The 24,524-nt window shown below is 41.5% G+C and overlaps 1 protein-coding gene across 1 annotated transcript in view; it reads left to right on the top strand.

Annotated features, from left to right (window-relative positions):
• Nucleotides 1-2,025: 2,025 nt before the first annotated feature.
• The window catches only part of kcnh8 (potassium voltage-gated channel, subfamily H (eag-related), member 8), a 46,973-nt gene continuing 24,474 nt past the window's right edge, over nt 2,026-24,524 (top strand). Inside the window, exons 1-6 of the mRNA XM_070846138.1 lie at nt 2,026-2,101; nt 15,427-15,660; nt 18,718-18,849; nt 21,230-21,357; nt 21,743-21,980; nt 22,117-22,274. Of these exons, the coding sequence (XP_070702239.1) occupies nt 2,026-2,101; nt 15,427-15,660; nt 18,718-18,849; nt 21,230-21,357; nt 21,743-21,980; nt 22,117-22,274 (966 nt within the window). The remainder of the gene's footprint in view (nt 2,102-15,426; nt 15,661-18,717; nt 18,850-21,229; nt 21,358-21,742; nt 21,981-22,116; nt 22,275-24,524) is intronic.

Here is a 24,524-nt window from a genome sequence, read left to right as displayed (position 1 = left end):
ACATACACACAAACTGTGTTTGGAGCGGTGATCAGGCTTAAATGATGCATTAAGCACTTAATTACTCAGGTGAAGCATCACTGTGCGTTGGCAGTCTGTTTTAATTTTATTAGCTGACACTTTTATGGAAGTATATCTCTGTGTCTCACACTGCCTCACCTCAGGGACATGATTCACATGCTTCTTTTACCTATGTATGTGTTTGTACATGTGGCGGCACACAGTTTGTGTGCGTGCTCGAAGCCACTGAGGTGATCTACAGTATGATTCACAGCAGTCAGCCTCAGAGCACCTGATTGACCTCACTTTGCCTAAATGACATAACAGCTGCAACAGCTGCTTCCCTTTTGTGGAGGATCTGGAGTAGGAGGCACAGTGCTTGACTTTTGGTGTTTAGTCCTGTAATGTGGAACTGCTGGTAATGGGATTGACCTAGATTGGAGTTTGGTTCTGTCTGTTGTGTTTTGCCTGGATGTGTGTGTGTGTGTGTGGATGTACTGCAGGTTTGTTATTTGCTTGAGGTGTTTTGTACTTGTAACATGAGGCTTGTAATTGCAAAAGTTTGGGTGCAATCCCATTTCTGGATTTACAGTTCGGGATTTTACGATGACTTTGGGCCGAATTTTAAATTTTGATTTCCATGGTTACATCAGAGTTGGCCTGTCCAACGTTGCAGTGAGGCGTTACCCATGAACCAATTGTATCTCGCCATCAGTCAGCATATCAATAGCACTGGTCCTTATGGACAAAATAAACTATCAGGCGGTTTCTTGAACAGGGGAAGAACGTATTGGTTATGAGTGAATAGTTTCTGCCAGTTTCACTGAATGAAGATTTCACTTTCATTAGTTGTATTGGACACCCCCATTCTAGTAAAATGCATTTTGTCATTGAAATTTTCTGCACGTACGTTTATATTTTAGAAGATACCATACTTTGTTGTGGTGAAATAACCTCAAATGACTCTTGCCAATAAAACTCCTCAGATTTGCTCCTGTTTGTAATGCATGTATTCATGTTGGTGTTATTCTGCACTCTCTAGTGGCTGCATGTGGGTTTATGAAGTTAAAGTTGCACCTGTCCTGACAGCGTTCTTTGATTTCCTGTCCATATGAGGGCGCTATGGTGTAACTGATGGGTCTGCTGGACATTTTGGTGCTGCTCGCGCACTGTTTTGAGTCCAGCCCATCTAAGCACGTCTTCTATGCAGGTTTTGCCTTAATCTCACCATCAGATGGCGCTGAGAAGCCGCTGTGATGTGCGCCTGCTGACAGGTACTGTGTGCGCTTGGGGAGAGAACAGGGTGGACAGGTTGGTAGTCAAACTGTCAACAAACAATGAGAGCGGTGTATGTATCTCTGCAGATTGTTGTGCATCTTCTGTATTTTACATTGCATTGATTTCAAAGGGATTCCCATCGACTGAGCCATTAGTTCTTAGAGCTATTCTGTTTAATTGTGCCCCTGTGAACACTGATGTAAATCATTGTCTAACTTTATTGATGCGGCAATAAGACAAATACAACTGATTTCTCTGTGAATCTATAGAGAAAACAAATGCAGAAAACAGAATTTAGCCTAAATAGAAGTTCCGTCTTTGACTTGAGATGTCACTGTGTCTCCACATAAGGAAACTCCCCCGTTTGCACTTTAATCCCAGTAGCTGTTGGGAGTGACTGATGTCTCCCACCATTGCGCGCCGTGGAGAGATGATCATTGAACCCAAAGGCATAATAATGGCACCGCTGACAGAGAGTCCCGCTCTCTCACGGTCGTCCCTGGCTGTTACCTGAGCTGCACCTGTGGACTTCATCCTCTCTCGTCACTTACACACGCAACAGAAGCTCCAGACACGCGGGTGCGCGCCTCGCGTGCATTCTCCTCCGACTGGGGACCGCTGATGTGCTGAGTTGACCGGATAGCTCCCTGATCATAGAGGTTCAGCGGCTTAAATGGGAGCGCCTCACACATTTTTGCACCTTTTGTTCAGTAACTTTGATGGGGACTTCGATATCAAGCAGGGAAAATGCCTGTGATGAAGGGATTATTAGCACCGCAGAACACGTTTCTGGATACCATAGCCACACGGTTTGATGGCACTCGTAAGTTTGCTTTTAATTGGTTTTTTTTAAACTCGAATCTTTTTAGGTGCTTTAATAGTTTTTTCTTTAAGTTCTCAGTCAGCTTGTATTCTCTGGTTTGTAAGGTGCCTGACAAAGCAGGCTGCAGCCGATTTCCTGGAGATCCTTGAGTAGATTAACACCTGCGCAAATCAAATAGAGAATAAAGGCTTCTCGTCCATTATGCGAATGGCCGTTTTAATTAAATGTGGGCATCAGGGCGCCAGATGTGTCAGGTCCGTTTGTTTTTTTGTTTTTTTTGCCGAGGCTGACTTTAACTTCAAGGTAACCTAAAATTGTTTCATGTGTCAGGACCAGACCAGAGAAGGAAAGCCGGAGGAGCTCCCTCAGCAATTAGCAGGCTGCTGCTGTCGCTGTCCGTGGTGCTGAAACATGTTTCAGCTCCTGCAGGCTCCCAGCTGCACACCACACATCTGGATGATTTGTCCACAAGTTGCAGCCTGTGTCATGTGTTTGATATGCATATATCTGTAAACACACCTGAACGAATCCAACTTCTCTGAGTTGTCCGCACACCATTTTTCCTTTATTATCTCTGCTCCCTGGCAGACAAGTCCTCCCGCCGGTCTGAGACCAGCAGTCGCATTTATCAAAATTAATTGGTCGGCGGCGGTATTACAGCAAGTCTTTCCTCGTGCAGAGGCACGCAGGCATTTCTAAACGACAACTTTTGTCTGAACTCTTATCTTAGCTGTCTTTTTTCATGCCGAACAGTCTCTGTTCCCCTTGGAAGATTCTTAGATATCAGCAGTGTTTTACAGCTGTTGTTTTCCCCATGTTTAGTGAAGCTGAGCTGCCCTATTCCCATCCTCTATGGGCCCGTCTCTCTGTCTTCTCAGTTTTAAATCATGCTCAGGCTTTTAAAAGTTACATCTTAGCCCCTTTTGCTTGTGCAGGCAGCTACGCCCTCAGGCATGCGTTTCTTTTTTTTTTTTTTGCAATGATTTGCTGATTTAGAAAGTGTGACAGTTTTTGCTTTTTGGTTCAGATAGTTACTAGAGGGCTTGGCTGCAAGTGAAGATTGTTTCTGTTTGTGATTAATCAGCTGTTTATTTTGTGGACTAATCTGTAAAACAGTGAAAAATGCTCATCACAGTTTCCTGACGACTAATGTAATGTCACCATTTCCTAAGTGAGTCTAGTTTAGCTCTATGCATTCATGTATCATAGCTTATCTAATTTGGAGGGTTGGAGATGGATACTTGTAGGAGGCTAGTACTGTATATTGTTTGTCACACACAAATACTACTCCTTGTGCCATTACTGGGGTTTTACTTTTTTCAAAAACTTGTCACTGCAGCCCTTTTTAAACACACTCCTACCTCTGTAACTCACCACCTGACCCCACTCATTTGGGCATTCTGCATTTTGTCCAGTGTGTTCATTCCACTCAGAGAGGCACTATAGTATAATAGCCTCAGACATTCATCTGTGTTTCAGTGATGATGTCTGCAGGTTGAGCACCACTGTTTGGGTAAGAGCAGGCTATATGTTAAGTAACAACAAACATCCAGCTTGCTGAGCAGAAGGTCTGTTCAACACAAGGGAATTGCAGTGGTACACAGGCGGTCTGTCTTTGAGCTCGAGGTAGAGGAAATTAACGTTGGATGTGAAGTGCTAGATGGGCTGGGCTGGAGGCAGTGGAGCCTGACTGGACAAATTGGGTCTGATGGCCTGGGCAGGAGCAAATATAAGGGAAGCGCTGGGTTCACTGCTATGTGATCCACTGGCAGGTCAGACCTGAAAGCATTGTATGATTAAATGGATGAAAGTGAAAGTAGGCAAATCTTTAACTTGATTTGATTTGAGATAAGTTTCTTTTTTTACATTTGCTGGTGGCATTTTGAAAATGGATTAAACTTTTTCAGTGGAAGAGCTTTTCGTCCATGTTCAGGCCCAGTCTTATTTAAATAAATTGAGGTTTCCCAGGCATAACATAATGGTTACAGACACCGCTAATAACTGGAAACTTTCAGGGTTCATTCAATTCAGCAGTGAAAGGACTCCAAATGCATAATTTCTGCTCATTTAAATAGTTTAGATCAGAATAGATGTAAAGTGTTTAGGCCTTCTTTTTTTTTTTATCTTTCTGCAGCGTCCCACAGCTGACTTGGGCCTAGTTGCTGTTGGCCACCTCACAGCTCATTTCACCTATCTCAGTTTTAGAAGACCAGCAGTGTTTGTATGTTTCACTGCGTGCTCTGTTGGTGTATAGGTTGACATACACAAACACCTCTGACCACTGCGTTGGGATCAATGTTTGCTCACACTGTAAATAAAATAACAGAACCTGTCTGTAGCTGACTGTGTGAAAGTGCTGTGACACCTTCTATCATCTCTACAATAGTGTGCCATCCAGGTGACTAGTCTTACCACCTATCCATCACTGGAGTCAAAAGTTTGGACACACCTTCTCATTCAATGGATAATCCACATTGTAGATTAATACTGAAGACATCAACACTATGAAGGAACTCATATGGAATAATGTAGTAAACCAGAATGTGTTTCATATTTTAGATTCTTCAAAGTTGACCATCTTTTGCTTTCCTGACAGCTTTGCACACTCTTGGCATCCTCTCAGTCAGCTTTATGAGGTCGTCACCTGGATGGTTTTCCAACAGTCTTGAAGGAGTTCCCAGAGGTGCTGAGCACTTGTTGGCTGCTTTTTCCTTCACCCCGCAGTCCAACTCATCCCAAATCATCTCAGTTGGGTTTAGGTCAGGTGTTTGTGGCAGTCAGGTCACGTGAAGCAGCTCTTCTTCTTCTTCAAACAGTCCTTACATAGGCTGGAGGTATGTTTGGAGTCATTGTACTGTTAAAAAGTAAGTGATAGTCCCACCGTGGAATGAGAGAAACCATTGAATGAGAAGCTGTGTCCGAACTTTTGACTGGTACTATATACACATTTAATGCTGCAACAAGCTTTAAATTAATTACAATTATTTTGATGATTGTTTATATATTTATTAGTTTGGTGCATATAATGCTAGAAAATAGTACAAAAAAATTCAAATTGCTTTTTTTTATCCAAGCAATAGTCCAAAGCCCAAAGATATTAGGTTTAATGCTATAGAGGACCAACAAAACCAACAAGTTTTCTCAACTTCAAAGCAAGAACCATCAAATACTTGGCATTTTAGTTTAAAAAGTGACAAACAATTACAGACTATGAAAATAGTTGCCTATTTAATTAATCAATGAATAAATGCAGCTCTACGTGCATTTTTTTGAGAAAAAACACGACTGAAAATGTATTACAACACATACAATATGAGTGTAATTTTTCTAAAATCAATAGTGTATCATTTTATTCACCTTTTTATCCACATAGGTGGTCACAACACTGAACAACAGTTAAAATGCATCCATATGTTTCAATGGATAGTGGTGATGGTTAGTTAATGCCTCTGAACTACCTCTGTCATTGCTGCAGTCTCGTCACCGCTTCAGAATACTTGCTGACTTGACTTTCTGTCAGCCACTGATGGTCCTCATCGGGGAGAAAGACACTATCTTGGGCTGCCTTTCTGCCAAATTAAGCAGACGGTTCGATGGTACAGTTGTTGGAAAGGGCTGCGTAAAGTGTCCCAGTGTATGCTGCGTGCTTCCCATCCTACACCATTCTTCCAGATTGCTATTTTCTAGCTCCCAACACACACTAGTTCCACCTCCACTAGGCAGGTAATTACTGTCACAATTCCTGATGCCAAGACTTGGAACAGCTGTGTGTTGAGTCAGTATGTTTAAGTGTGTATGTGAATGAAAGAAATAAGGAAGGAGAGGTGGACAAAGACATAGAGGAGGAAGAGAGTAGAGCAGAAGGAAAATGTGCAACATTTTCAGCATTTTGCTTGCCACTGTACGTATGCATGTGTGTGTAAGTGTGTAGCTTTGTGTTGAGTGTGTTCGTCTATCTCTGAGCATAAGGGTAGTAAAGCAGAAGTTTCCTCTCCACTGACTAACTTTTTTTTAAATGCAGCACAACTAATTAAGCTGTTAAAGTGGCTGCGGGCTCCCACATTGTGATTACCACGTGGTGCCAGGTGAATGTCTAAAAACTCATCAGAGTATTTCACACAATACAAGAGACTGTTGCTATCAGATCTTGCCGTCTTAGAGAAGGCAGGGGACATACTGTTGTAGTCCCTAGGGCTCATTCTCAGCAGCAACCTTTTGACCTGCAGGAAGAACCAGGGAGCTAATTACTGAGTATGAGAGACCACAGACCACAAGCTGACGCACATATGTTTCAGTGAGATTTATTAAAGTAGAGATAACCTCAATAGCATATGTCATACAGTGTCAAAAACATCAGCAACTCTTTAATTTCCCTTAATAGACGCTTAGTACATTATTATTTTACCATCTGAGTATGCTAACTGGTGCAAAGGCAGGTCTAATGTTGTCCTCAGCCAGAGAATGACTGTGAAAGAAGTAATGAGTGCAGTTATGAGACTGCGAGGGAGCAATCAATCATCATTGACTGTAGTGCTGCAGGGTGCAGAGGGGCTCTCACTTACTGCCAGTGGATTGACATTGCTGTTCCCATTTTCTCCAAAGCCCACTTAATATTGAGACTGTTTTATTTTGAGGTAAAGATAAACGTAAAGGGGCTCTGCTGTATCCTAGTGAACAAAGTAGTGTGCAGGCGACCTGTTTTTCATGAAATCGTGTCCAAGTGCTGCCTTAGTGCCCAGCAGATGCACCAGAAAGTGGTACAGTGACATATTTGTAACATTAACTATTTATTCTATTAATTCCTATTAAGTTGAGATGATGAATGGTTGCCTACTGACACATCTAGCAGATATGGAGCAACTTTGGTGTTCATTTGAATCTGTGTTTCTGGCAATATGGCAAATGTAAATGTAATATTTAGTCCCCCTGTAGCTCAGTTTTAGACTCCACAAACTGCTAAGAAAAATATTTGGTGCTTTAGCTAAATGCTTCCCCAGACAGTTGCAAATTTTGTCTGCCAGTTGTGTCTTTCTTGGCATGTAGCATACTTTGTGCTTATTAGAATTTTCATTTTGCTGAAAATAACTGCCTGCTGCTCCACAGTATACCGTACATGACTGGTGTGAGCACAGCAATGGGACCCAAATTCAGACAAAGCAGGCAGATAGTGGTAAAGTTCAGGGATTTATTGAGCCGATTAAGATAAAAAATATTATGGAATCATGGAAAGCAGTCTATACGGGTTTACAACTGCAAAGGGGAAAGCAAAATATCCAAAGTCCAAGAAGATCAGTGAAGGTTAAAAAACAAGCAGGTAACAAGTTTCATGTAACATATTTCAACAGCTAGCAAGCAAAGGTATGAGGCATGTAGTAACTTTAACAAACTGGCAGAGTACGTGTGGAAATGAGGGACATTTACTCTAACGTGCCTCAAGACAACAAGTTTTAACTTGTATTAATTAGAAATGGCTGTCTCCGACAACATCATCAATTACATGTCCTGTTACAAGTAACAACATCTTCAGAGTCTATGCTCTCACTCAATGTAAAACAACGTAGCTAAAGGCATCGGCTAAGTGTGAAAAATGTAAATTAGTGTTTAGAATTAATAGCAACCCAGCGGTATCCTCTGGCTTTAACAAGGCTTTGACATAGCGTTCAGTAAAGACACAGCCACCATCATCATCAGCACAGACTCAGCAGGCAAACGCTGCCCTCGCTGTAAGGTCACCAGACTTGATTATTACTGCTCACTTAAAGGAGGTGAGTAACTCGTCTGTTCCACCAAACTTCTGGGACTTCTGCATGAGAGCCTCGGCATCACCGTGGACGTTCTGCCTTGTTAAATCGCCTAATTAGCAAGATTCCTCCCCTAATCACTGTCTCTAATGGCCTGTCCAAAACGATCGACAAACGGGGTTTCACCGGTGGAAGTCTCGGCCAAGTCGGCCATTTTTAGACTCAATTAATTTTTTTTCAAACGGGAGGATTGTGTTTCGTGAGAAAGAGAGAGAGAGGCCATGACAGAAATTTTGAGGAAGCATAGAGAGAAGCAGACAATGGATGGTGAAAAAGATACTGACCAAGAGAGATAGAGAAACGAAAAGAGAAAAAGACAGGTGGGCGGGCTTGCAAATTACAGGGATGTAATGACTGGTGTAATGTTTCATTTGGTGGGAGCCTGGGGGACTGTATGACAAAGAGCCACAGAAGTGATTAAGGCTGAGGATTTGTCTAATGATTTTCTCTCTTTAGTTATATGGTGAGAGGGGATTACTGCTGTTTAAATGGGTCCTGTAAGTGTGTGCACATTTATAAATGTATGTGTGCTCTGACTCCAACACCAGATGCATGTAATTGAAATACAACCTACAGTTAGTTGATATCGTGCAGAAATTTCGACATTTTACATTAATCTCATTCATCTCATTGACTAGATATAGATTCAGTATCTATTGTCAAGACAAACTGTGCAGTTGTAACCTTGGTTGCTATGGTGTGTGTTGGTGTTACTATGGCAACTCCAGAGTGACTTTTTTTTGGAGTCATATAACTTCTCCATAGCAGCTTCTCGGAGGCTGGCACGAATTCTGGCAAAGAGGTGAGGAGGTCTTTCCATCCATTTCTCCACTTCCCAGCCAATTTTTTACCACACTCCATCTCCATCTTTCATCATTCCACTTCTCACAGCTCCATCTCTCTTCCTTTCAACTTTTCACATCACCCTATCACCCTCTGTGCCTTTGCCACCCTCATCTGTCTACCTTGCTATATTTCTCAGCCTCCCCTTCTCTTCCCCTTGCCTTTTCACATCCCCCTCATCTTTCATTTTCTCACCTGCTTTCTCATCCATCTCTCTCTCCCCCTGCTGTGTCACGCTGTCTGTTTCTGCTTCCCCCTCTCTTTTACTACGTCTTCATTGCTTCCTCATGCTCACTCGTCATACGAATTGTTGTGCTGCAGATATTTCAGGGGTTACTCCAGATGGTCTCACGGGGCTGGTGAACGTCCATACGGAGCTCTTGTGAGTGTGTTTAAAAAAGCAAATGTGGGACAAAGCAGCGTATGGACAAAGTACTACAAACACACACTCACCTCTTCCCCACTATTCCATTTATTTCGGAGAGCTGCAATTTGTGCCTTTGACCCTCCTAGTTATTGTGGCACTGACCTGCTGAGAAAATAAATTCCAACAAGTCCTCCAACCTCACATAACAGTTTTTTTTTTTTGTCATTGTTTTTCAAAACGACCCATGAGTGTTTTGTGGCGCCACTATTACTGGGATGACAGAGTCTAGAGCTGTGCTATCAGCTCTGTGAGGCTGTGCTTAGCCACAGTGGTGCTCGGAGTAAAATACTAACATACTCACATCAACAGTGCTTTCATTGTGATGTTTAGCAGATAATGTTTAACATTTTCCGCAACTTAGTTTAGTGTGTTATTGGCTAAGTAACACAAAGTACAACTGAGAGAAAGTTGATGAGAAGGCTGATTTTGCAGCTACTTGGTCACAAACCAAAGTATTGGGGAAAAGTCAGAGGATCAGCAAAGCTCTCATTATTTATCCTGTTGGAAGGTATCATCTACATTTAATAGCAATCTGCCCAATATTTCTCAGGATATTTTACTTTTGCCAAAAAATCTCCAGGGCTTGGTGCAGGGGTTAACGTCAGGGGATCACCAAAGTCATTAGGCTTCATCCACTGGGGGCCATGAATATTTTTACAGAGTTTCATTGCAGTCCATCAACTAGTTTTCCAGATTATACAGTCAAAATCATCACTGTCAACATCTTGTAATGCTAGAAGAGAAGCAAGGGGATCGTCAAAGGCAGAAACATTTACTGTCTGGGGGCCATGATTGCCAAATTTTATGGCAAAGGTACATCTGCTTTTGCTTCTCAGAAAAAAACTGCCATTATTTGCATGATCACAAGGGGTCACTCATCAGGACAATATGAAGTGTTGGACCAAATGACTAAGGCTGTCAGTTTTTTGGTGAGAACAGCCTTGTAAATTATCAGACAATGAGAAAATACACAAATATGCAAGCCACCAAAAGGACATTTTGAAAGGAGAAGAGAGCTGTCTTGTGCTGGTGTTTTGACGGTATAATTACACATGTAAGTTTTGTGTATTAATAGCTCACACATGCTTTACAAATCAGTCGTTCACCAACCATCACAAGGCACTTCATTTGATTTTTATTGAATAAGAAGGCTCCGTAACATCTCTCTTGTCTTCCCTCTTGCTCTCTTCCCTCTCTCCCTGCCTTATTTCCTTCTCTGCCCTCCCTCTCTCTTGCTTTGTCTCTGTCTTTCCTCCTCCACTCCTCCTATTCTTCACATCCCTGTGGGGTTTCTCCAGCAACTGTCAGGCAGTAGTGCGAGCATGAGATGGGGAGATGATCTATGGGCTTCTGCACCGGAGCAATTAGCCAAAAGAAATTCAGAATGAAGATAGAGAGAGAGCGATACAGTACAGAAATGGGAGGTGATGAAGAGGTTCATACAGAGGAAAGAGGATTAAAAAGGGAAAAAAAACAACTGAACAAAAGAAAGGGAGATGGCAGAGGGGGAGAAAACAGTTAGATGAAATCTTAAAAGGACTCAGGAAGAGAGATGATTCAGACTTTTCCTTTTGCAGGGATTCGGGATGCAGAGGAAAGATAGCAAAAGTAGACAGATGTTGCTGTTGGAGAGGTGGTGGGAAAGAGGGTGATGGTGCAAAGAGCAAAGAAAATTAATGGATCTGGGAAAAGAGGGATAGTCCTGTGGAATTCCAAGGGTAGAGAGGAGATGAAGAGTAATTAGGCAGAGAGAGCCAAAATGGTAGGAGGCACGCAAAGAACAGCTGGGAGGGAAGGAAGGAGGGAGCGAAGGTTGATAGAGGAGACATGGAAGGGAAGGAGGGATAGAGGAAAGGACAGTGGGGAACGGAGGAGAGGAAAGAAGGGAGCAAAGATAGGAATATTAGAGGACGGGGAGGCTGGAGGGAGGGTGTAATGCTTGTGCATTAGCAAAGTAGGAGGGGGAGGAGTCAAAGAAAGTAGGACAGTAGGAGCGAGGAGGAGAAGAGAAAAGTGGGGAACTTCTTTGCTGAGATTATCGAATGTTAGAAATACAAAAGAATTTCTGTAAAACATTAAAAATCTATGACTAAATAAACTAGTTGAAGTAAAAGTTGACTAAATGTATCCATGGGTGTTTTCTATCTTTTAAGAATATAACACTCAAAACACAGCTAGACTTCATGAGGTCAGGCTTGATCAGATTTCATTGACAGTAGCCTGATAACATACACAGCAACCCCACAGCTATCATTGATTTAAATATTGCTAAATCCTGATTGCTGCATGGAGGCAAGTGACAAGTGCCGCCCGCTTCAAACCAAAGAGAAAAAGAGCAAAAACACATCTCTCATCTCAAATCTCTCATCTGAAGTAACCAAAACTGTTGAGAAAATGTTGTGTTCATATAGAAACCCATCACTCCTAAAAGAAGCTGCTAGATTTTTAGGGCCTTTAAAATTAGCAAAGGCCATACTGATCATCCTTAAAACTCTTTTTTTCTTGATTGGAAAAGTACTTGGGCACACCGGGTTCACATGCCCTACATGCTGTGATAATAAATGCATTCATTATGTCTTCTACAGTACTTCTACATTTATTACATATAAGCCCATGTTGTTGTTGCAACCAGAAAACACATCACTTCCTGTGCAGTACACCAAAAATGTTTTTGTCTGTCTTGAATTTTTAAAATCTTGGTTTTAACCCCATGGGACCATGTTGAAGTGTCGAATAAAAAATGTGTGCAATAGTTTCCAAAACTAGGTATCAAGTTAAATCATGTAATGGTGATGCAATGATCTGCAATATAGAAATGTATGCAGCATGTCAGTCCAGGGCTCACTTGGCTTCAGTGTGTCTTAATGTAAAACAACACACTTTCAGGTGAGGTGAATGACCTTTTGCTTGCAGTCAGCATACATTTGATACGTGATCCAATCTGCAGCACAAAATAAGATATAAGCTGACATCACCTCCTCCATACGCACATACAAACTATGTACACTCAAGCAGTATATGTATACAGCATATCTGTCAATTCTATCCAACCAAAGTAATCCACAGTCAAACACAGCCTAGTCTGTATTTCACAGTAAACAGTTATTTTCTGTCAGCACCATCCTCTAGTGCTCTGGGAGCTGCCACCAGACAGGCTGCAGGCCTTTGCTGCGGCTCCCTGAGAGACCGGCAGTCCTGTCGGTCTCTCTCTTCCTTGCCCCGAGCCTGAGGGGCCTCACGTCTGACAGCCGGTCCCAACGCTGAGACCTGCTCTGGCCATCTGTCTGGGCCACACACTCAGAGTATCACTGCTGACGTGACATTCTCGTTGTGTTTTTCTCTTTCAACTAATCACTGTCACTGCATTTTATTCATCCTTGTTTAACATAATTCCAAAAATATTGTTAAAGTGTAATTCCAGTATGAATATTGTCCGTGTAGCTGCGGAGGAGGGAGGGGGGGTCATGTTCCTTCATTATGATGGACATTCTTGTTTATTTTGAGTCAAACCCAAACACATTGTCTTGCTGTCAGGAGAGCACCAAACCTCCTACTGAAAATAGTCCCCAACAAACACACTATTTACTCCGGTTTGAATAGCATTTGCCAAAAACTACAATGACCACCTGTCTAAGGAAATTATTCAGTATTTTTAAGCAATGAAAGTATATATTTATGACCTTTTACGCACATCAGGAGCAATGGGCTTGGGGCTGAGCCCCAGAGAGGCTATGGAGGTCACAAAGAGATGGACTAACACATTTTTGGTTTGGGTTCTTTTATGGGACAGTAACATGCAGAGTATGGCCGGCTTCAAGCCTCAGTTTGCTTAACTTCCAATGTTGCTATCTTCCCAGTCTTATAAGCAACACAAAGCATATCTTCAATAATATCCACATATATTCATATCATTCCTTTGCTATAATATAATCTCAGACTACCTTCTCTCTTTTGCATAGTCCCACATTTCTGAAAGTGACATGAGTCACAATTTTTAGCGAGTGCCAGCAGGCGTGCCGAAGCAATTGTTGGTCGCTGAATGGGATTATGAAAAGGAGCGTGTTGCTCATTCCTCCAGAGGGACACATACATGGGTTTTGCTCTCTGCTGTTGTATTCCCAGTTCAAATCTAAGATGGTTTCCTTCAACAAAGCCTGACGTATAACATAAAACAATTAAACACCGGGGTTGATGGGAAAAGGATTTATTGATGCAGAAAATTGATTTTTGTAATGAAATGTAATTGAAACAAGTCACTTTGAAGGATGTCTCAAGCAATGATTATATACAAGCTCACGTCGCTTTGTGTTTTTGTGTGTATGAGTGTGTGTGTGAGACTTATTTATTAACTGCTATTATACTAATGTCCCAAAATTTGTCGTGTATAATTTGTTAATGCTGCATGCACCTTTAAATAAGTGTGTGGTTCAAGACTGGCATTTTATTATGCAAATTAAGGCCTAGTTTAAGCAGGTTTGGCTGGTTATCAAATTACAGCAGTGCATTTAAAAATACACACACCTACGTACATGCACACGCATTATAGAATCTGCTAAACAGCAGTAGTCCACTGTCTTGTATAATGGGCATTGCACTGCAAACATTAGCTGTCTATCAGCTCTGCATCATTCTGCGCTACACTGGCACTGTGGGTGTTTGTTTGTGTGGATGGGTGTGTGTGCTTGTGTGCCAAAATAGATGGATTCAGGTATAAACAGCTGGTCCTCCTCATTCAGAGCTAAACACAAATAGACTAGTTAATTGTGATAGATTGTGATTGAGCACTAATGTGATTCTGTTTTCACTGTAGTCACTCCAGCACATTCCCAACGCTTTTTCTTTCCCTCCTTTCTTACTAACGTGTCCCCTTAACACGTAACCTCTTTTTACCGTGAGTCACGCTAAAAGTATTCTGAATTCAGGGTCAGTTTCTTGACACTGGGGAGAGTTTCAAGAGTAGGATTTCATTGCTCTTCAGCTTGCAGATAAATCAGTCATTTATTGAGGTAAATGACCTCCATGTTTCAGCCCACACAGGCCTTCATATGCATGAGCTGAAGATCCCATCAGCCTTTGTGTCCGTGTGTGAAAAGTCACATTTTAGCCCCCGGTGGCTAGTGAGAGCGAATTAGTGAAACAGCCGGAGGGCCACTCCTTGACCAGCTGGATTTGCTTCCATTTTTATTATCTAAAGTTTCAAGAGTGGTTGGTGGGAGCTGAGAGGTTAAAGCAGTGTCATAGATGTGTCGTAGATGAGTTGGGTACATTTCATTTGGGAACTATGGTCATATTGTCCAGCTGAGAAAATCATTAAAGCTGCTGTCATCTCATTTTAATAACAATGGATCCAATGACTGTGTATTATGAAAGATATCTCATACTGAAGAACAGAATTATCATTGATTTTGGTTTTAATGGTTTGGCTCACTTTCATTGCTTTCATCAACTTTCCTTTTCAGCCATTGCAGGCAGCTGTCTTCTGTGAAAAGTTATGATAAACCCACTGTACACTATCTGCTCAGCTCTAACTAAAACACACAAAGTTAGCAACTAGCTAGTGAACGTGGTGGACCATATGTTTCTCAGGTGTTGATGGAGGCCAAAACAGAGCTAAAACAGAGTGAATATTGGATTTACATTTGTTGGTTGACTAAAGACAAGAATCTATTTAGATAGTTGCATTGCTCCTTGTTTGTTGGAGGAGAAAATATTATCTGAAATGTTATTATAATATCATGCTTGACCATGTTGTGCTTATAGCTTCTTGTGATGTTCCCAAGTGTTGCCAAATTATAGCAGGTTTCATCCTCAGTCAAGTTTAAAAACACAACCTCTCGATAATGTTGATTACTATTACCATTGTTAATTAGTGATATTTATACTTTGCTTTGCCAGGCATAGTTTTGGGACCTCAAGGAGTAAAATGATGATCAGTTTAAAATTATAGTTTGGTCTGTTTAAATATTTTTCCTCTCTGCCTAATGTCATAAAAACATATTGGATATTATTTTTTTATGTTACTGCATTCAGTGTGAAGATATGTTTAACAGAGCATTTCCTCTCTTTTGAGATGTGCGGGGAATTGAGCTAAACTGAACTTGCAGCTCATTATTCCTTTAAACTTTATGCAGGGAAATCATGAAGACATCCATGAGTTTATGTAAGTCTGGGTTATCAGACTTGCACAAAGCTCCAACCTCAAGAATAACTTCTAACTTTTCTCACCCTGCGTCTTCTTCCCTTTTCTCCTGCAGACAGCAACTTCATCCTCGCCAATGCACAGGTGTCGAAGGGCTTTCCCATCGTCTACTGCTCCGATGGCTTCTGTGAGCTTACAGGCTTCTCCCGGGGTGAGGTCATGCAGAAGAGCTGTGCCTGTAAGTTCCTGTACGGGCCAGAGACCAGCGAAAGCATCATCCTCAGCATTGACGATGCCCTGGAGGAGCGCAAAGAGTTCAAGGATGAGATCATGTTCTACACAAAGACAGGTGAGCAGCAGAAAGACGGTTTTGTTCAAGTGGTTGGATGAATTGTTGGTTCTTTTGTTGTCCACTTTGTTCCAGTCATTTATCATGTAATTTAGCCACTATTTTGTACTCATGCCTAGTTACTTTACAGTAAAACACAAACTCTGTGCCCTCTTCCACCATTTACCAATTAAGTGTCGGAATCAAGGCTAGTAGATGAGCACAGAAAAGCCATTAGAGAGTGCACAGACAGAGCGATTACCATGTGGAACCCGTTTATTTCCATAAATGGATGGCAGTTCACTGTAGCTATTTCTGAAGAGGCCACACTTAAATTGGCATATATGGACCCGTGGATAGATGAAGTAAGGGCTGGTTTAATGGATGTATAACTTTTTTTCATTGGTCCATTCTCATTAAAAGGTGATTAAACAAAGCAATCAGTCACAAAAGTGCCCCAGTTATTATTTAAAGTGAGGCACATTAAACTTTAAACTGTCAGCCAGTGACTCCTTATCCCTGTCTCCTTCGATTACACTGAGCCCAAAAGCTAGCCGTGGTCTGCTACAGTTTGGTGTGTGCCTTGCTGATTAGCCAGCTGGCCAGTGGACAAAATGGAGTCAAAAATAATGAGCACATCTAGGCATCAGTAGATACATGCTTGCTGTGATGTGGGACAGCGCCATGAGCCCTTGCACGGTTATTGCAGAGTTTTCTCTTCACTTTTATGCTTCATGATCTTGTTGTGTCGCGCAGCAGAATCAGTTGTGTAAATCTACAAACTTTTTTTTTTCAAATTAATCCTGGCAGCATTTGTGCTTGGTGGTGAATTTCTTTGCAGCCACACCGTCACAAATCAAGAGGAAATCTGCTATTTGTTATATCAGCACTGCAGGCTTTCTCATTTCTGCAGAGACTACACAACTGTATGGTTTGAGATGGAAATCGTCTCACTTCTCAGTCCATTTAGTAGCTGTCCTGGAGCTTTTTTTTCTGGAGCTCTGGAGCAGTTGCCAGGAGCATTATGCTTACACTGATTATAGAAATATGTTGACTTAAAACTACTTGTTCAGTCTCACCACTTCATCTACACTTGTCCTGTTTTTCTGTTGCTATTTTTCATTTATGTAGGCAGCCCCATTCTTAATGCTACTTATTAAGTTCTGATCAATTATTATCTGGTCAATTATTCCTCTCAGCGAGGAAACAGCTCTTAATAGAACACTAGACTTATTTGAACTGCATAACTGAGATTCAGATGTCGAGCCAAGTGGCTAGTAAAGTCCATCTGCAGAGGAAGATTATGTGATATGATGAAAAGCTCCAAGACAGCTACTTAATGGACGTTGTGGTGAGATAGTTTTGCCTGCAGTTGTAAGGATTGTTTATGATACTGGTCTAAAAATGACTCATGCAGGTATTCCGGTATGTGCAAATGCCACTCTTGTATAATTTGTTTTTGATTTATAAAGCAGATCTCAGAGATGACTCAGTGCAGTTTGCATAGACACAGCTTTTTGTTAATACCATCATAGATGCGTTTGTCTACGCCACTCTGTCGCACCCCCAGTCTCCTTTTTTTCTTTTTCAATTTTCTTTTGTTACCTTTCATCTCCCTCTGTCTCTCTCATGGCAACACCATTTTATTTTCTCTCACCTTTTTTCCTCATAGTACTGATTGTGCCAGTTTGTCTGTCTGTCTCACATTCTTATCTTTCTTTTTCTTTCCCTGCCTCAGCCTTTTTATGTAGTCTCATCCCTCTCTTTCCGTCTGTCACAGCAGAGTCCTGAAAGTAAACGTGGCTGATTGGCTCGGTTTGTCCTCTGTCTGTCAGTCTGAGAAAAGAGAAAGCTGCATGTTCGCAATCAGGAACGCTCTTTCTCTCACTGTGTGCTTGATAGTGCTGCCTTGTCTCACAGGCATGCAGATATTCGCACACACATACACACACACGCAGAGACAAAAACGCTGTGATTGAGTCATCACCAGGCAAGGAAGATTTAGTGAGTGGGAGTGATGGGAGGGAACTCCGTGGGAAATCCCTCTCAATCAGCAGTTCATTTCACTGAATAGACAGGAATGAAAGGTTAACCATGACCTCTGCTTTGTAGACGACCATCTCGATAAAATGGGACCAACTAAACAACATTCTCCCTTTGATGAAAAACATCAGACAAAAATGTCAGCTGTCCTTCAAATACGGAATACATTAGATAAACTATCAAAGAGGGACACATGAAAAATAACGTTAAGTTTAATTAAACCACAAATGAAAAAAATACCACTGACATGATAGTGGATATGCCACAGCATGATGTGGATTAGACTGAATCTGATGTGATTAATTAATTAACGTTAACAAGACCTAAAATCTCTGAGACGCACATAATTTCTGCTCTTCTTATGAGAAGATCCTGTAAGAAATTCAGAATTGGTGCCAAAGAAAAGGTCATGTTGTTACCCAAATTGAAAAGGTGTATCCTCTTGTCCTCTTGCCTCTTGTCCTTGCATCCTCTTGCCTATGTTGTCAGAGTTTGGCTCAGCTGAATAGTATTTTAGTGCACCCCAATTCACAGTGCCTTAAGCAAAACAGTGTAGTGTGACTGTGTTATGTACTATTAGTGAACCGGCAGTAATTAAAGACCAAAATAATGGCACATAGAATGCAATATATTTGGGTATTTTTTAAACCAAAAAATAATCAGTGTCCTGTAACAATTTTTTGATGAACCAAGCCTAAAAGTAATAAAAGTAATACAATAATCAGCACAAGCACATTGACGCTGCTGCAGGAGCACACATGCTGACCTGCAGTTGCTCTGAAAAGCAATCTATTTAGCAGGAGATGGGACCTCAGAGATCAGTTCATCTCTTGCTGTGCCTGGGGAACAGGGACTTGGTCTATTTAAAGACTCTGCTTCTCCCGAGGGACTTCCAACTGTAGATAGGCTTACTAATAAGTCTGGGAATCGGTGAACCTACACATACACACACAGGTTATACACACACATTGTAAATCCATTCTCAGCATAAAAGTGTGTATAAAAGTGTTAATAAGAGGGTTTTTCCCCTTTCAGCTGTGCTGTTCTGGTGCCTGCTGGACATTGTGCCAATTAAGAACGAGAAAGGAGACGTGGTGCTCTTTCTGGCTTCATTTAAAGACATCACCGATACTAAAGCCAAAGCCATCCAAGAGGACAAGAAAGAAGGTCAGTATGTGTATGTATGTAGGGGGTGTGTTCTTATTGTTGTTGAACAGATTGTAATTGTAAAAGAGTGATAAATGCCTGCTTGTAATATATAAAGCTCTCAAATGTTTACTCTATTTGATCAGGTAAGTCTATTGCTAATTGCCACAAGGATCAGGGTTAGTTATGTGTTCTCAATAGGTTTCTGGTTCTTTTCAGTCCAACCCTGTCTTCTTAAAAGTATGTTTATGTACTACTAATTCATTTTGCCAATATGTTTAAAGGAAACATATGAGGTAATGTTGAGTGGCAACCTTTCTGGCAATGTAATTCAGGTGGCATTAAATGTCTTTTATTTAATACCAAATATATTTGCCATTGGAAAGTAATGTAGTATGTAAACACGATGACATAATGAATCAACAAAGCTAAATAAAATTAGAAAGTCACACCTTTGTGATAAAGTTTGGGAACCATGTTAAGAAAATGTGCAACATCTTTGGTAGAAACTCGTAGAAACACGTTTGCCCTTCCACTGTTTAAATGATATGCACAGTTGTAAATACAAAGAGCAACTAAAGGAAAGCTGCAAATTCTGCCCTCTAAATCAGTTTCCACAAAGGAATATACCTTAAGGGCAATACCTAGGCTGAAGCCAAAAGCAGCCTACAGAGCAAGAGAGAAGGTCAGTGGTCTGTGTGTGTGTGTGTGTGTGTGTGTGTGTGTGTGTGTGTGTGTGTGTGGCAGCAAACAGACTTTTCTCATCTCGGGCCTGCCTCCTCTGGATTTGCCTAATTACTCTCATTACTGTAAATAAGGGAGAACAGGAAGCAGAAAGCAAAGTTATTTTTGCCCAGATAATGAAATGCTTTTAATAGAAAAGCAAAGAGCATGCCTTTAGACACAGAGAAACACCTCACTATAATGTGTGTGGGTCTTACAAGTTTTCTTTTAATTGAGAATATGCCTGTGAAGTCTCACAAAACATTTGCATTTTGACTCCACAGATGTAGAGAGTGAGAGGCGTTTGTTTTTGTGTGTTTAAGCCAGTGCAGAAGAGTTTGCGAGGGGTTTGCATAACACCAAAGTTATACCAAAGGTAGAGAAATATAAACCTGGAGATATGCAGACGCTATGACCTCAATGGGGCATTTCTATTCATGCTGGGGAAGCCGTTCAAGGGCGGACAGACACCGAGGATGTGACCCAGCTATCTCTGTTGGACAGTGTGTGCAAAAGAGGGAAACCCAGTCTCTGGCGTCACCTCACTTTTCACCCCCACTTCTCCTCTCCTCACCTTCACCATTTTCTTCTTTTTCTGTCATGGCATTATTTCTCCCGTTTCTGGTCTCCTTTCCTCTCTCTCTCCTTCACCTCTATTTCTCATCTATTCCAGCTGCTTTTACTGTATCTATCCATTCCCACCTCCCCTATCTGCCCTACATGCCTTGGCCCTCCCCCCTTATACAAAGCCTCGCCCCTCCCCACCTATTCTCCCCCTCTACCCCCACAAGGAAGGCTATAAAAGCGGAGGGAAATTCATTAGATCTAAAAATAAGCATGTCTCTGTCTCTGTGCTCCTGCCGTGTCGCGTCCCCCAAGGCTGCACGACGTTATGGATGGCCCTGTCTGTTCGCCTCATCTGGGGTCCATACACACACTCACAACACACACCACAGAACGCACACACTTTCCAAAGGACACTCAAAAGCAGTTATCACTTCTATTCTCCAGCTTTGTTATTACCGTTATCCACCCTCCAGCCAATCTGGCCTCAGTCCTTTCCAGTGGGTTCATAGTAGTGAGAGCGGGACTCATAACCCAGCAGCAATAAAGTGACTTCTCCTATTACCCAACTACTTGCACTGAACACATCACTCCAGCACTATCTACTTTATCTACTACTTTCTATCTACTTCTACAATACACACTTAAGCATGCCAAGAAGCGCACACACAAAACCACTCCAGCAGCTCTCAACCACAGAAAATCTGCAATACTATACTTAACTGCCTCTCTGCCCCAGCAGCGCCTTATCAAAGCTGAAAATTGCACTGTTTTGCTGGAGAGAGTGTTTACACAATAAGACATCATCAACTAGTATTTATGGTCAAATTATGTGAATCAACACAGGTAGCACATGTTCTTTGACCTTTACAAAAGCAAAATGACAGTAAATAAACGTTTTGTGGTTTTTTTTTTGTTAACAACACTCAGAAATTGCTTGGAAATTACACATTCTTTCTGTTGCATATTCATGTTTTCCTATTCAGGACAGAATATTATGTATTTCATCAAGCATAATGACTGCTTCAGTCATCAGGAGTTAACCTTGGGGGGTAAAGTATTGTAGGGGATGTGTACTAACTTTTGTGTGTGGTGTGTGTGCATGTGTTTACAGAGCGACGGCGCGGCAGGGTGAAAACAGGCTCTCCATTCAGCTCGGCTCGTCTGCGGAGCAGCACAGTGCTCTACCACATCTCTGGTCACCTCCACAGCAGAGAGAAGAGCAAGATTAAACTCAACAAGGTATCATCTGGCACTTCAAACAATGGGGAAGGATGTAACATGAAGAAGGATTATTCACAAGTGGGTGGGGTGGCCTGTAATATGGGAAGTGAGAGGATTACTGCTGTTATTATCAGTCTCTCTATCCCACGATAACCAGTCCACTCAACCACTGTATTATATAATGTAATACATATTAGCTACAGTACCGGACACTTAATAAGGTCCATGCAGTATTAACTTGTAGTGTAACATAACTTAGCTGCATGTCATTAAACTGAAATTAAACATTTTTCTAATGCTATTCTAATTTCTTGACTGCATATACAGACTTCATGATGGGTTGGATGTATATGAATAAATAAAGTACTGTATGACTTCTGTTTTCTTCTCCTGTGGTGTCCAGAATGTGTTTGGGGATCCACCTGCCCTGCCAGAGTACAAGGTAGCAGATGCCAAGAAGTCCAAGTTCATCTTACTTCACTACAGCACATTTAAAGCTGGTTGGGATTGGCTCATTCTGCTTGCCACATTCTACGTTGCTGTGACTGTGCCCTACAATGTGTGCTTCATCGGTGATGATGATGACCTGACCCGCAGCACAACTGTCAGCGACATCGCAGTGGAGATACTGTTCATTATAGGTTAGTTGCAGAGTTGCAGAACCGAGGACTTCACTGTTTATAGCCTATCCAAATCACATTTAAACACAAGTGTGAAGACAACCAGTGAATTTACACAACCAAACTCTGTATGTTTGTCTTTTCGTTTTCCTACCAGATATTGTTTTTAATTTTCGCACAACTTATGTCAGCAAATCAGGCCAGGTGATTTTTGACGCTCGACAGATCTGCATCCACTACCTGACCACATGGTTCATCATCGACCTGGTGGCCGCGCTGCCCTTTGACCTGCTCTATGCCTTCAAAGTCAGCGTGGTGAGTAGCCATTGTCTTGTTGCTTTACCCACATGTTTTAATCTAAAATGTGATCATGGACGCCTGGTTATAGTTAAAAGTGGGGGTGCATGATTTGTGATGGACAAGGGGAGGAGGAAAATAGCAGGAAATGTTTCATTTAATTAACATCTGAAAATGCCATTTCCTACTATACAAAGCTTTCAATAATGACCAATGAAGCTTCTCTCAAAGTGTACGTAATGTTATATATTTCATAGTTTGACAAATTACAAAGTTACTTATCACAGCTGGACATATTTCGATTCAAAACCAAGCTTTTGAAGTGTTTGTGACCTGATTCAACATCATGTGCATTTCACTTTCTAATCCACAATAAACTTGGAAAATAACCCTAAATGCTAAGAAAAAATCCATCAGGACCTCATCACTTGTAATGACTTTAAAGTACGTCGCCTGATTGCCTGAAGTCTTTCCAGCAGAAATCCCTGAGGATTCATGCTCAGTGACTGAAAACCAACCACACAGATATTCAGGGTGCACTAACATAGTTAGTTATTGTATCTTACGTAGTTCTCCAGCATTTTGTTTGGACCACAGTGGTGTAGCTGTTATTTCTGACTGGGCCTGAATGTTCCATGGTTTAAGCCAGCACTAATTGGAGAGAGGACTTCCTGTGATTACTCGTAAAGTAAAAGCTGTTTTGCTTCTGGTAAACTCTTAAAAATACTGAATTACAACCACAGCGTAGCTTTGCATCATGTCATGTAGAAATAGCAAAGTTGTCTGATCAAAAAGTGGGGATGCAAAAACACACGTTTGACCACCAGACCACCAGGTCTTATAGTTTGGTTGCAGCTGCTCCACCTGCTCCATTGCTCAAGCACCCATGAATATGATCAGTGAGCTACTGGTACATTCACACTGAAAATTGTTTGCCACTCGTGCAATTGACTTCTAGTACATCTTTGATTTAAAACCTTTTTTTGATAAAAAAAAAAAAAAAATACTAGCTCCAAACAATATTTAATATTCACATATCTAAAAATATCGAAGCAATACAGTGAAAAGAAATAGAAAGAAAGAATAATCAAGGAAATGTAGGTATAAATTAGTAGAACATGACTTTGAATACTAAAAATCTCATGATTGATGGATTGCCCCATAGCAGAGACCCCACTCTCTAATCCTGTCAACACACCGGTGCATTGTAAAGTCAACACCTCCAGCACATTCGATGTTTCATGAGAATAGATTGAATGGGGTGTTTCCAGCCAGTGCTCCAGCACCTCTTTGATTCTGCGTATTGATTTCACATATAGTACAGGCGCTGAGAAAACAATCAAACCGGTATCATTAAAACTGTTTTCTGTTCTGCTTGAGTCAAATACATGGCCCCCTTAAGAATAGTTGAACGGAGGAAGAAACAGATATGTGAAGCAATTAGGCAGACGTTCTTGTCTTGTCCCTGGCTGAATGATATCGCACAATGGAAGCACTATACTATTGGGAGCCTTTGATTGGTTGCTTATGGACATTTTTGCTTTTTGGCCTCTAATTTAGAGAGATAGATGCTTTGCCTGTGCTTTAGGCTGCTGTTTACACTCACTCAAGCACTTTAATGTGAATCAAAAGGTCCAATATATGAGTGCATGCGTGAACAAACACATACCCAAACAATTGGGCCCAGTTCTTAAAGAATCCTCCTACAGGTAGAGCAAGAAATCCAACTAGTCAGCTGTGGTTATTTTTACAGGACTGCGAAAGGTTACAGAAAGGGAAGAGAAAGGAAGGACTGTTAAAAAAAAAATAAAAAATACATCCTGTCTTGAGGGATGAAGAGTGGGGGTGTGGGTGCAGTGAAAGGCTGCTCCAGGCGACGGTGCCTGTTTGGTTCCAGACTCTATTAATGGAAATATCACATGCTCCCAGTAGGGCGGGATTTGGGTGTTGGGCTACTTGGCCACAAGTTCCCCTGCCACTGTCGGGGAGAGCAGGAATGGCCGGTAATTGCAGGGCGGTCTGCATGATGTCCCCTGTAAAGGACGGAGCAGCCAAGCTGATGTCCCGTTTGAGGACAGGAGCCATTTTTCAGCAAAATGAGCTGAGGGACCTCAGCAGTGTCCCTCCCTGGTGCTCTTCTTTAGTTGTTTTTGTCTTTTATCTCTGTCATTGCTTCATTGTTGGCATGTTTCACAGTCTGACAAGTGATCCCATTTCACCCTGATTTTTTCTTTTCTTTATCACTGCAATACCTATATGTTCTTTATT

Source organism: Pempheris klunzingeri, chromosome 16 (assembly GCF_042242105.1).
Source record: "Pempheris klunzingeri isolate RE-2024b chromosome 16, fPemKlu1.hap1, whole genome shotgun sequence".
Taxonomy (NCBI): Eukaryota; Metazoa; Chordata; class Actinopteri; order Acropomatiformes; family Pempheridae; genus Pempheris; species Pempheris klunzingeri.
Note: the sequence above shows the minus strand (reverse complement) of the source record. Positions and strands in the feature narration are given on the sequence as shown.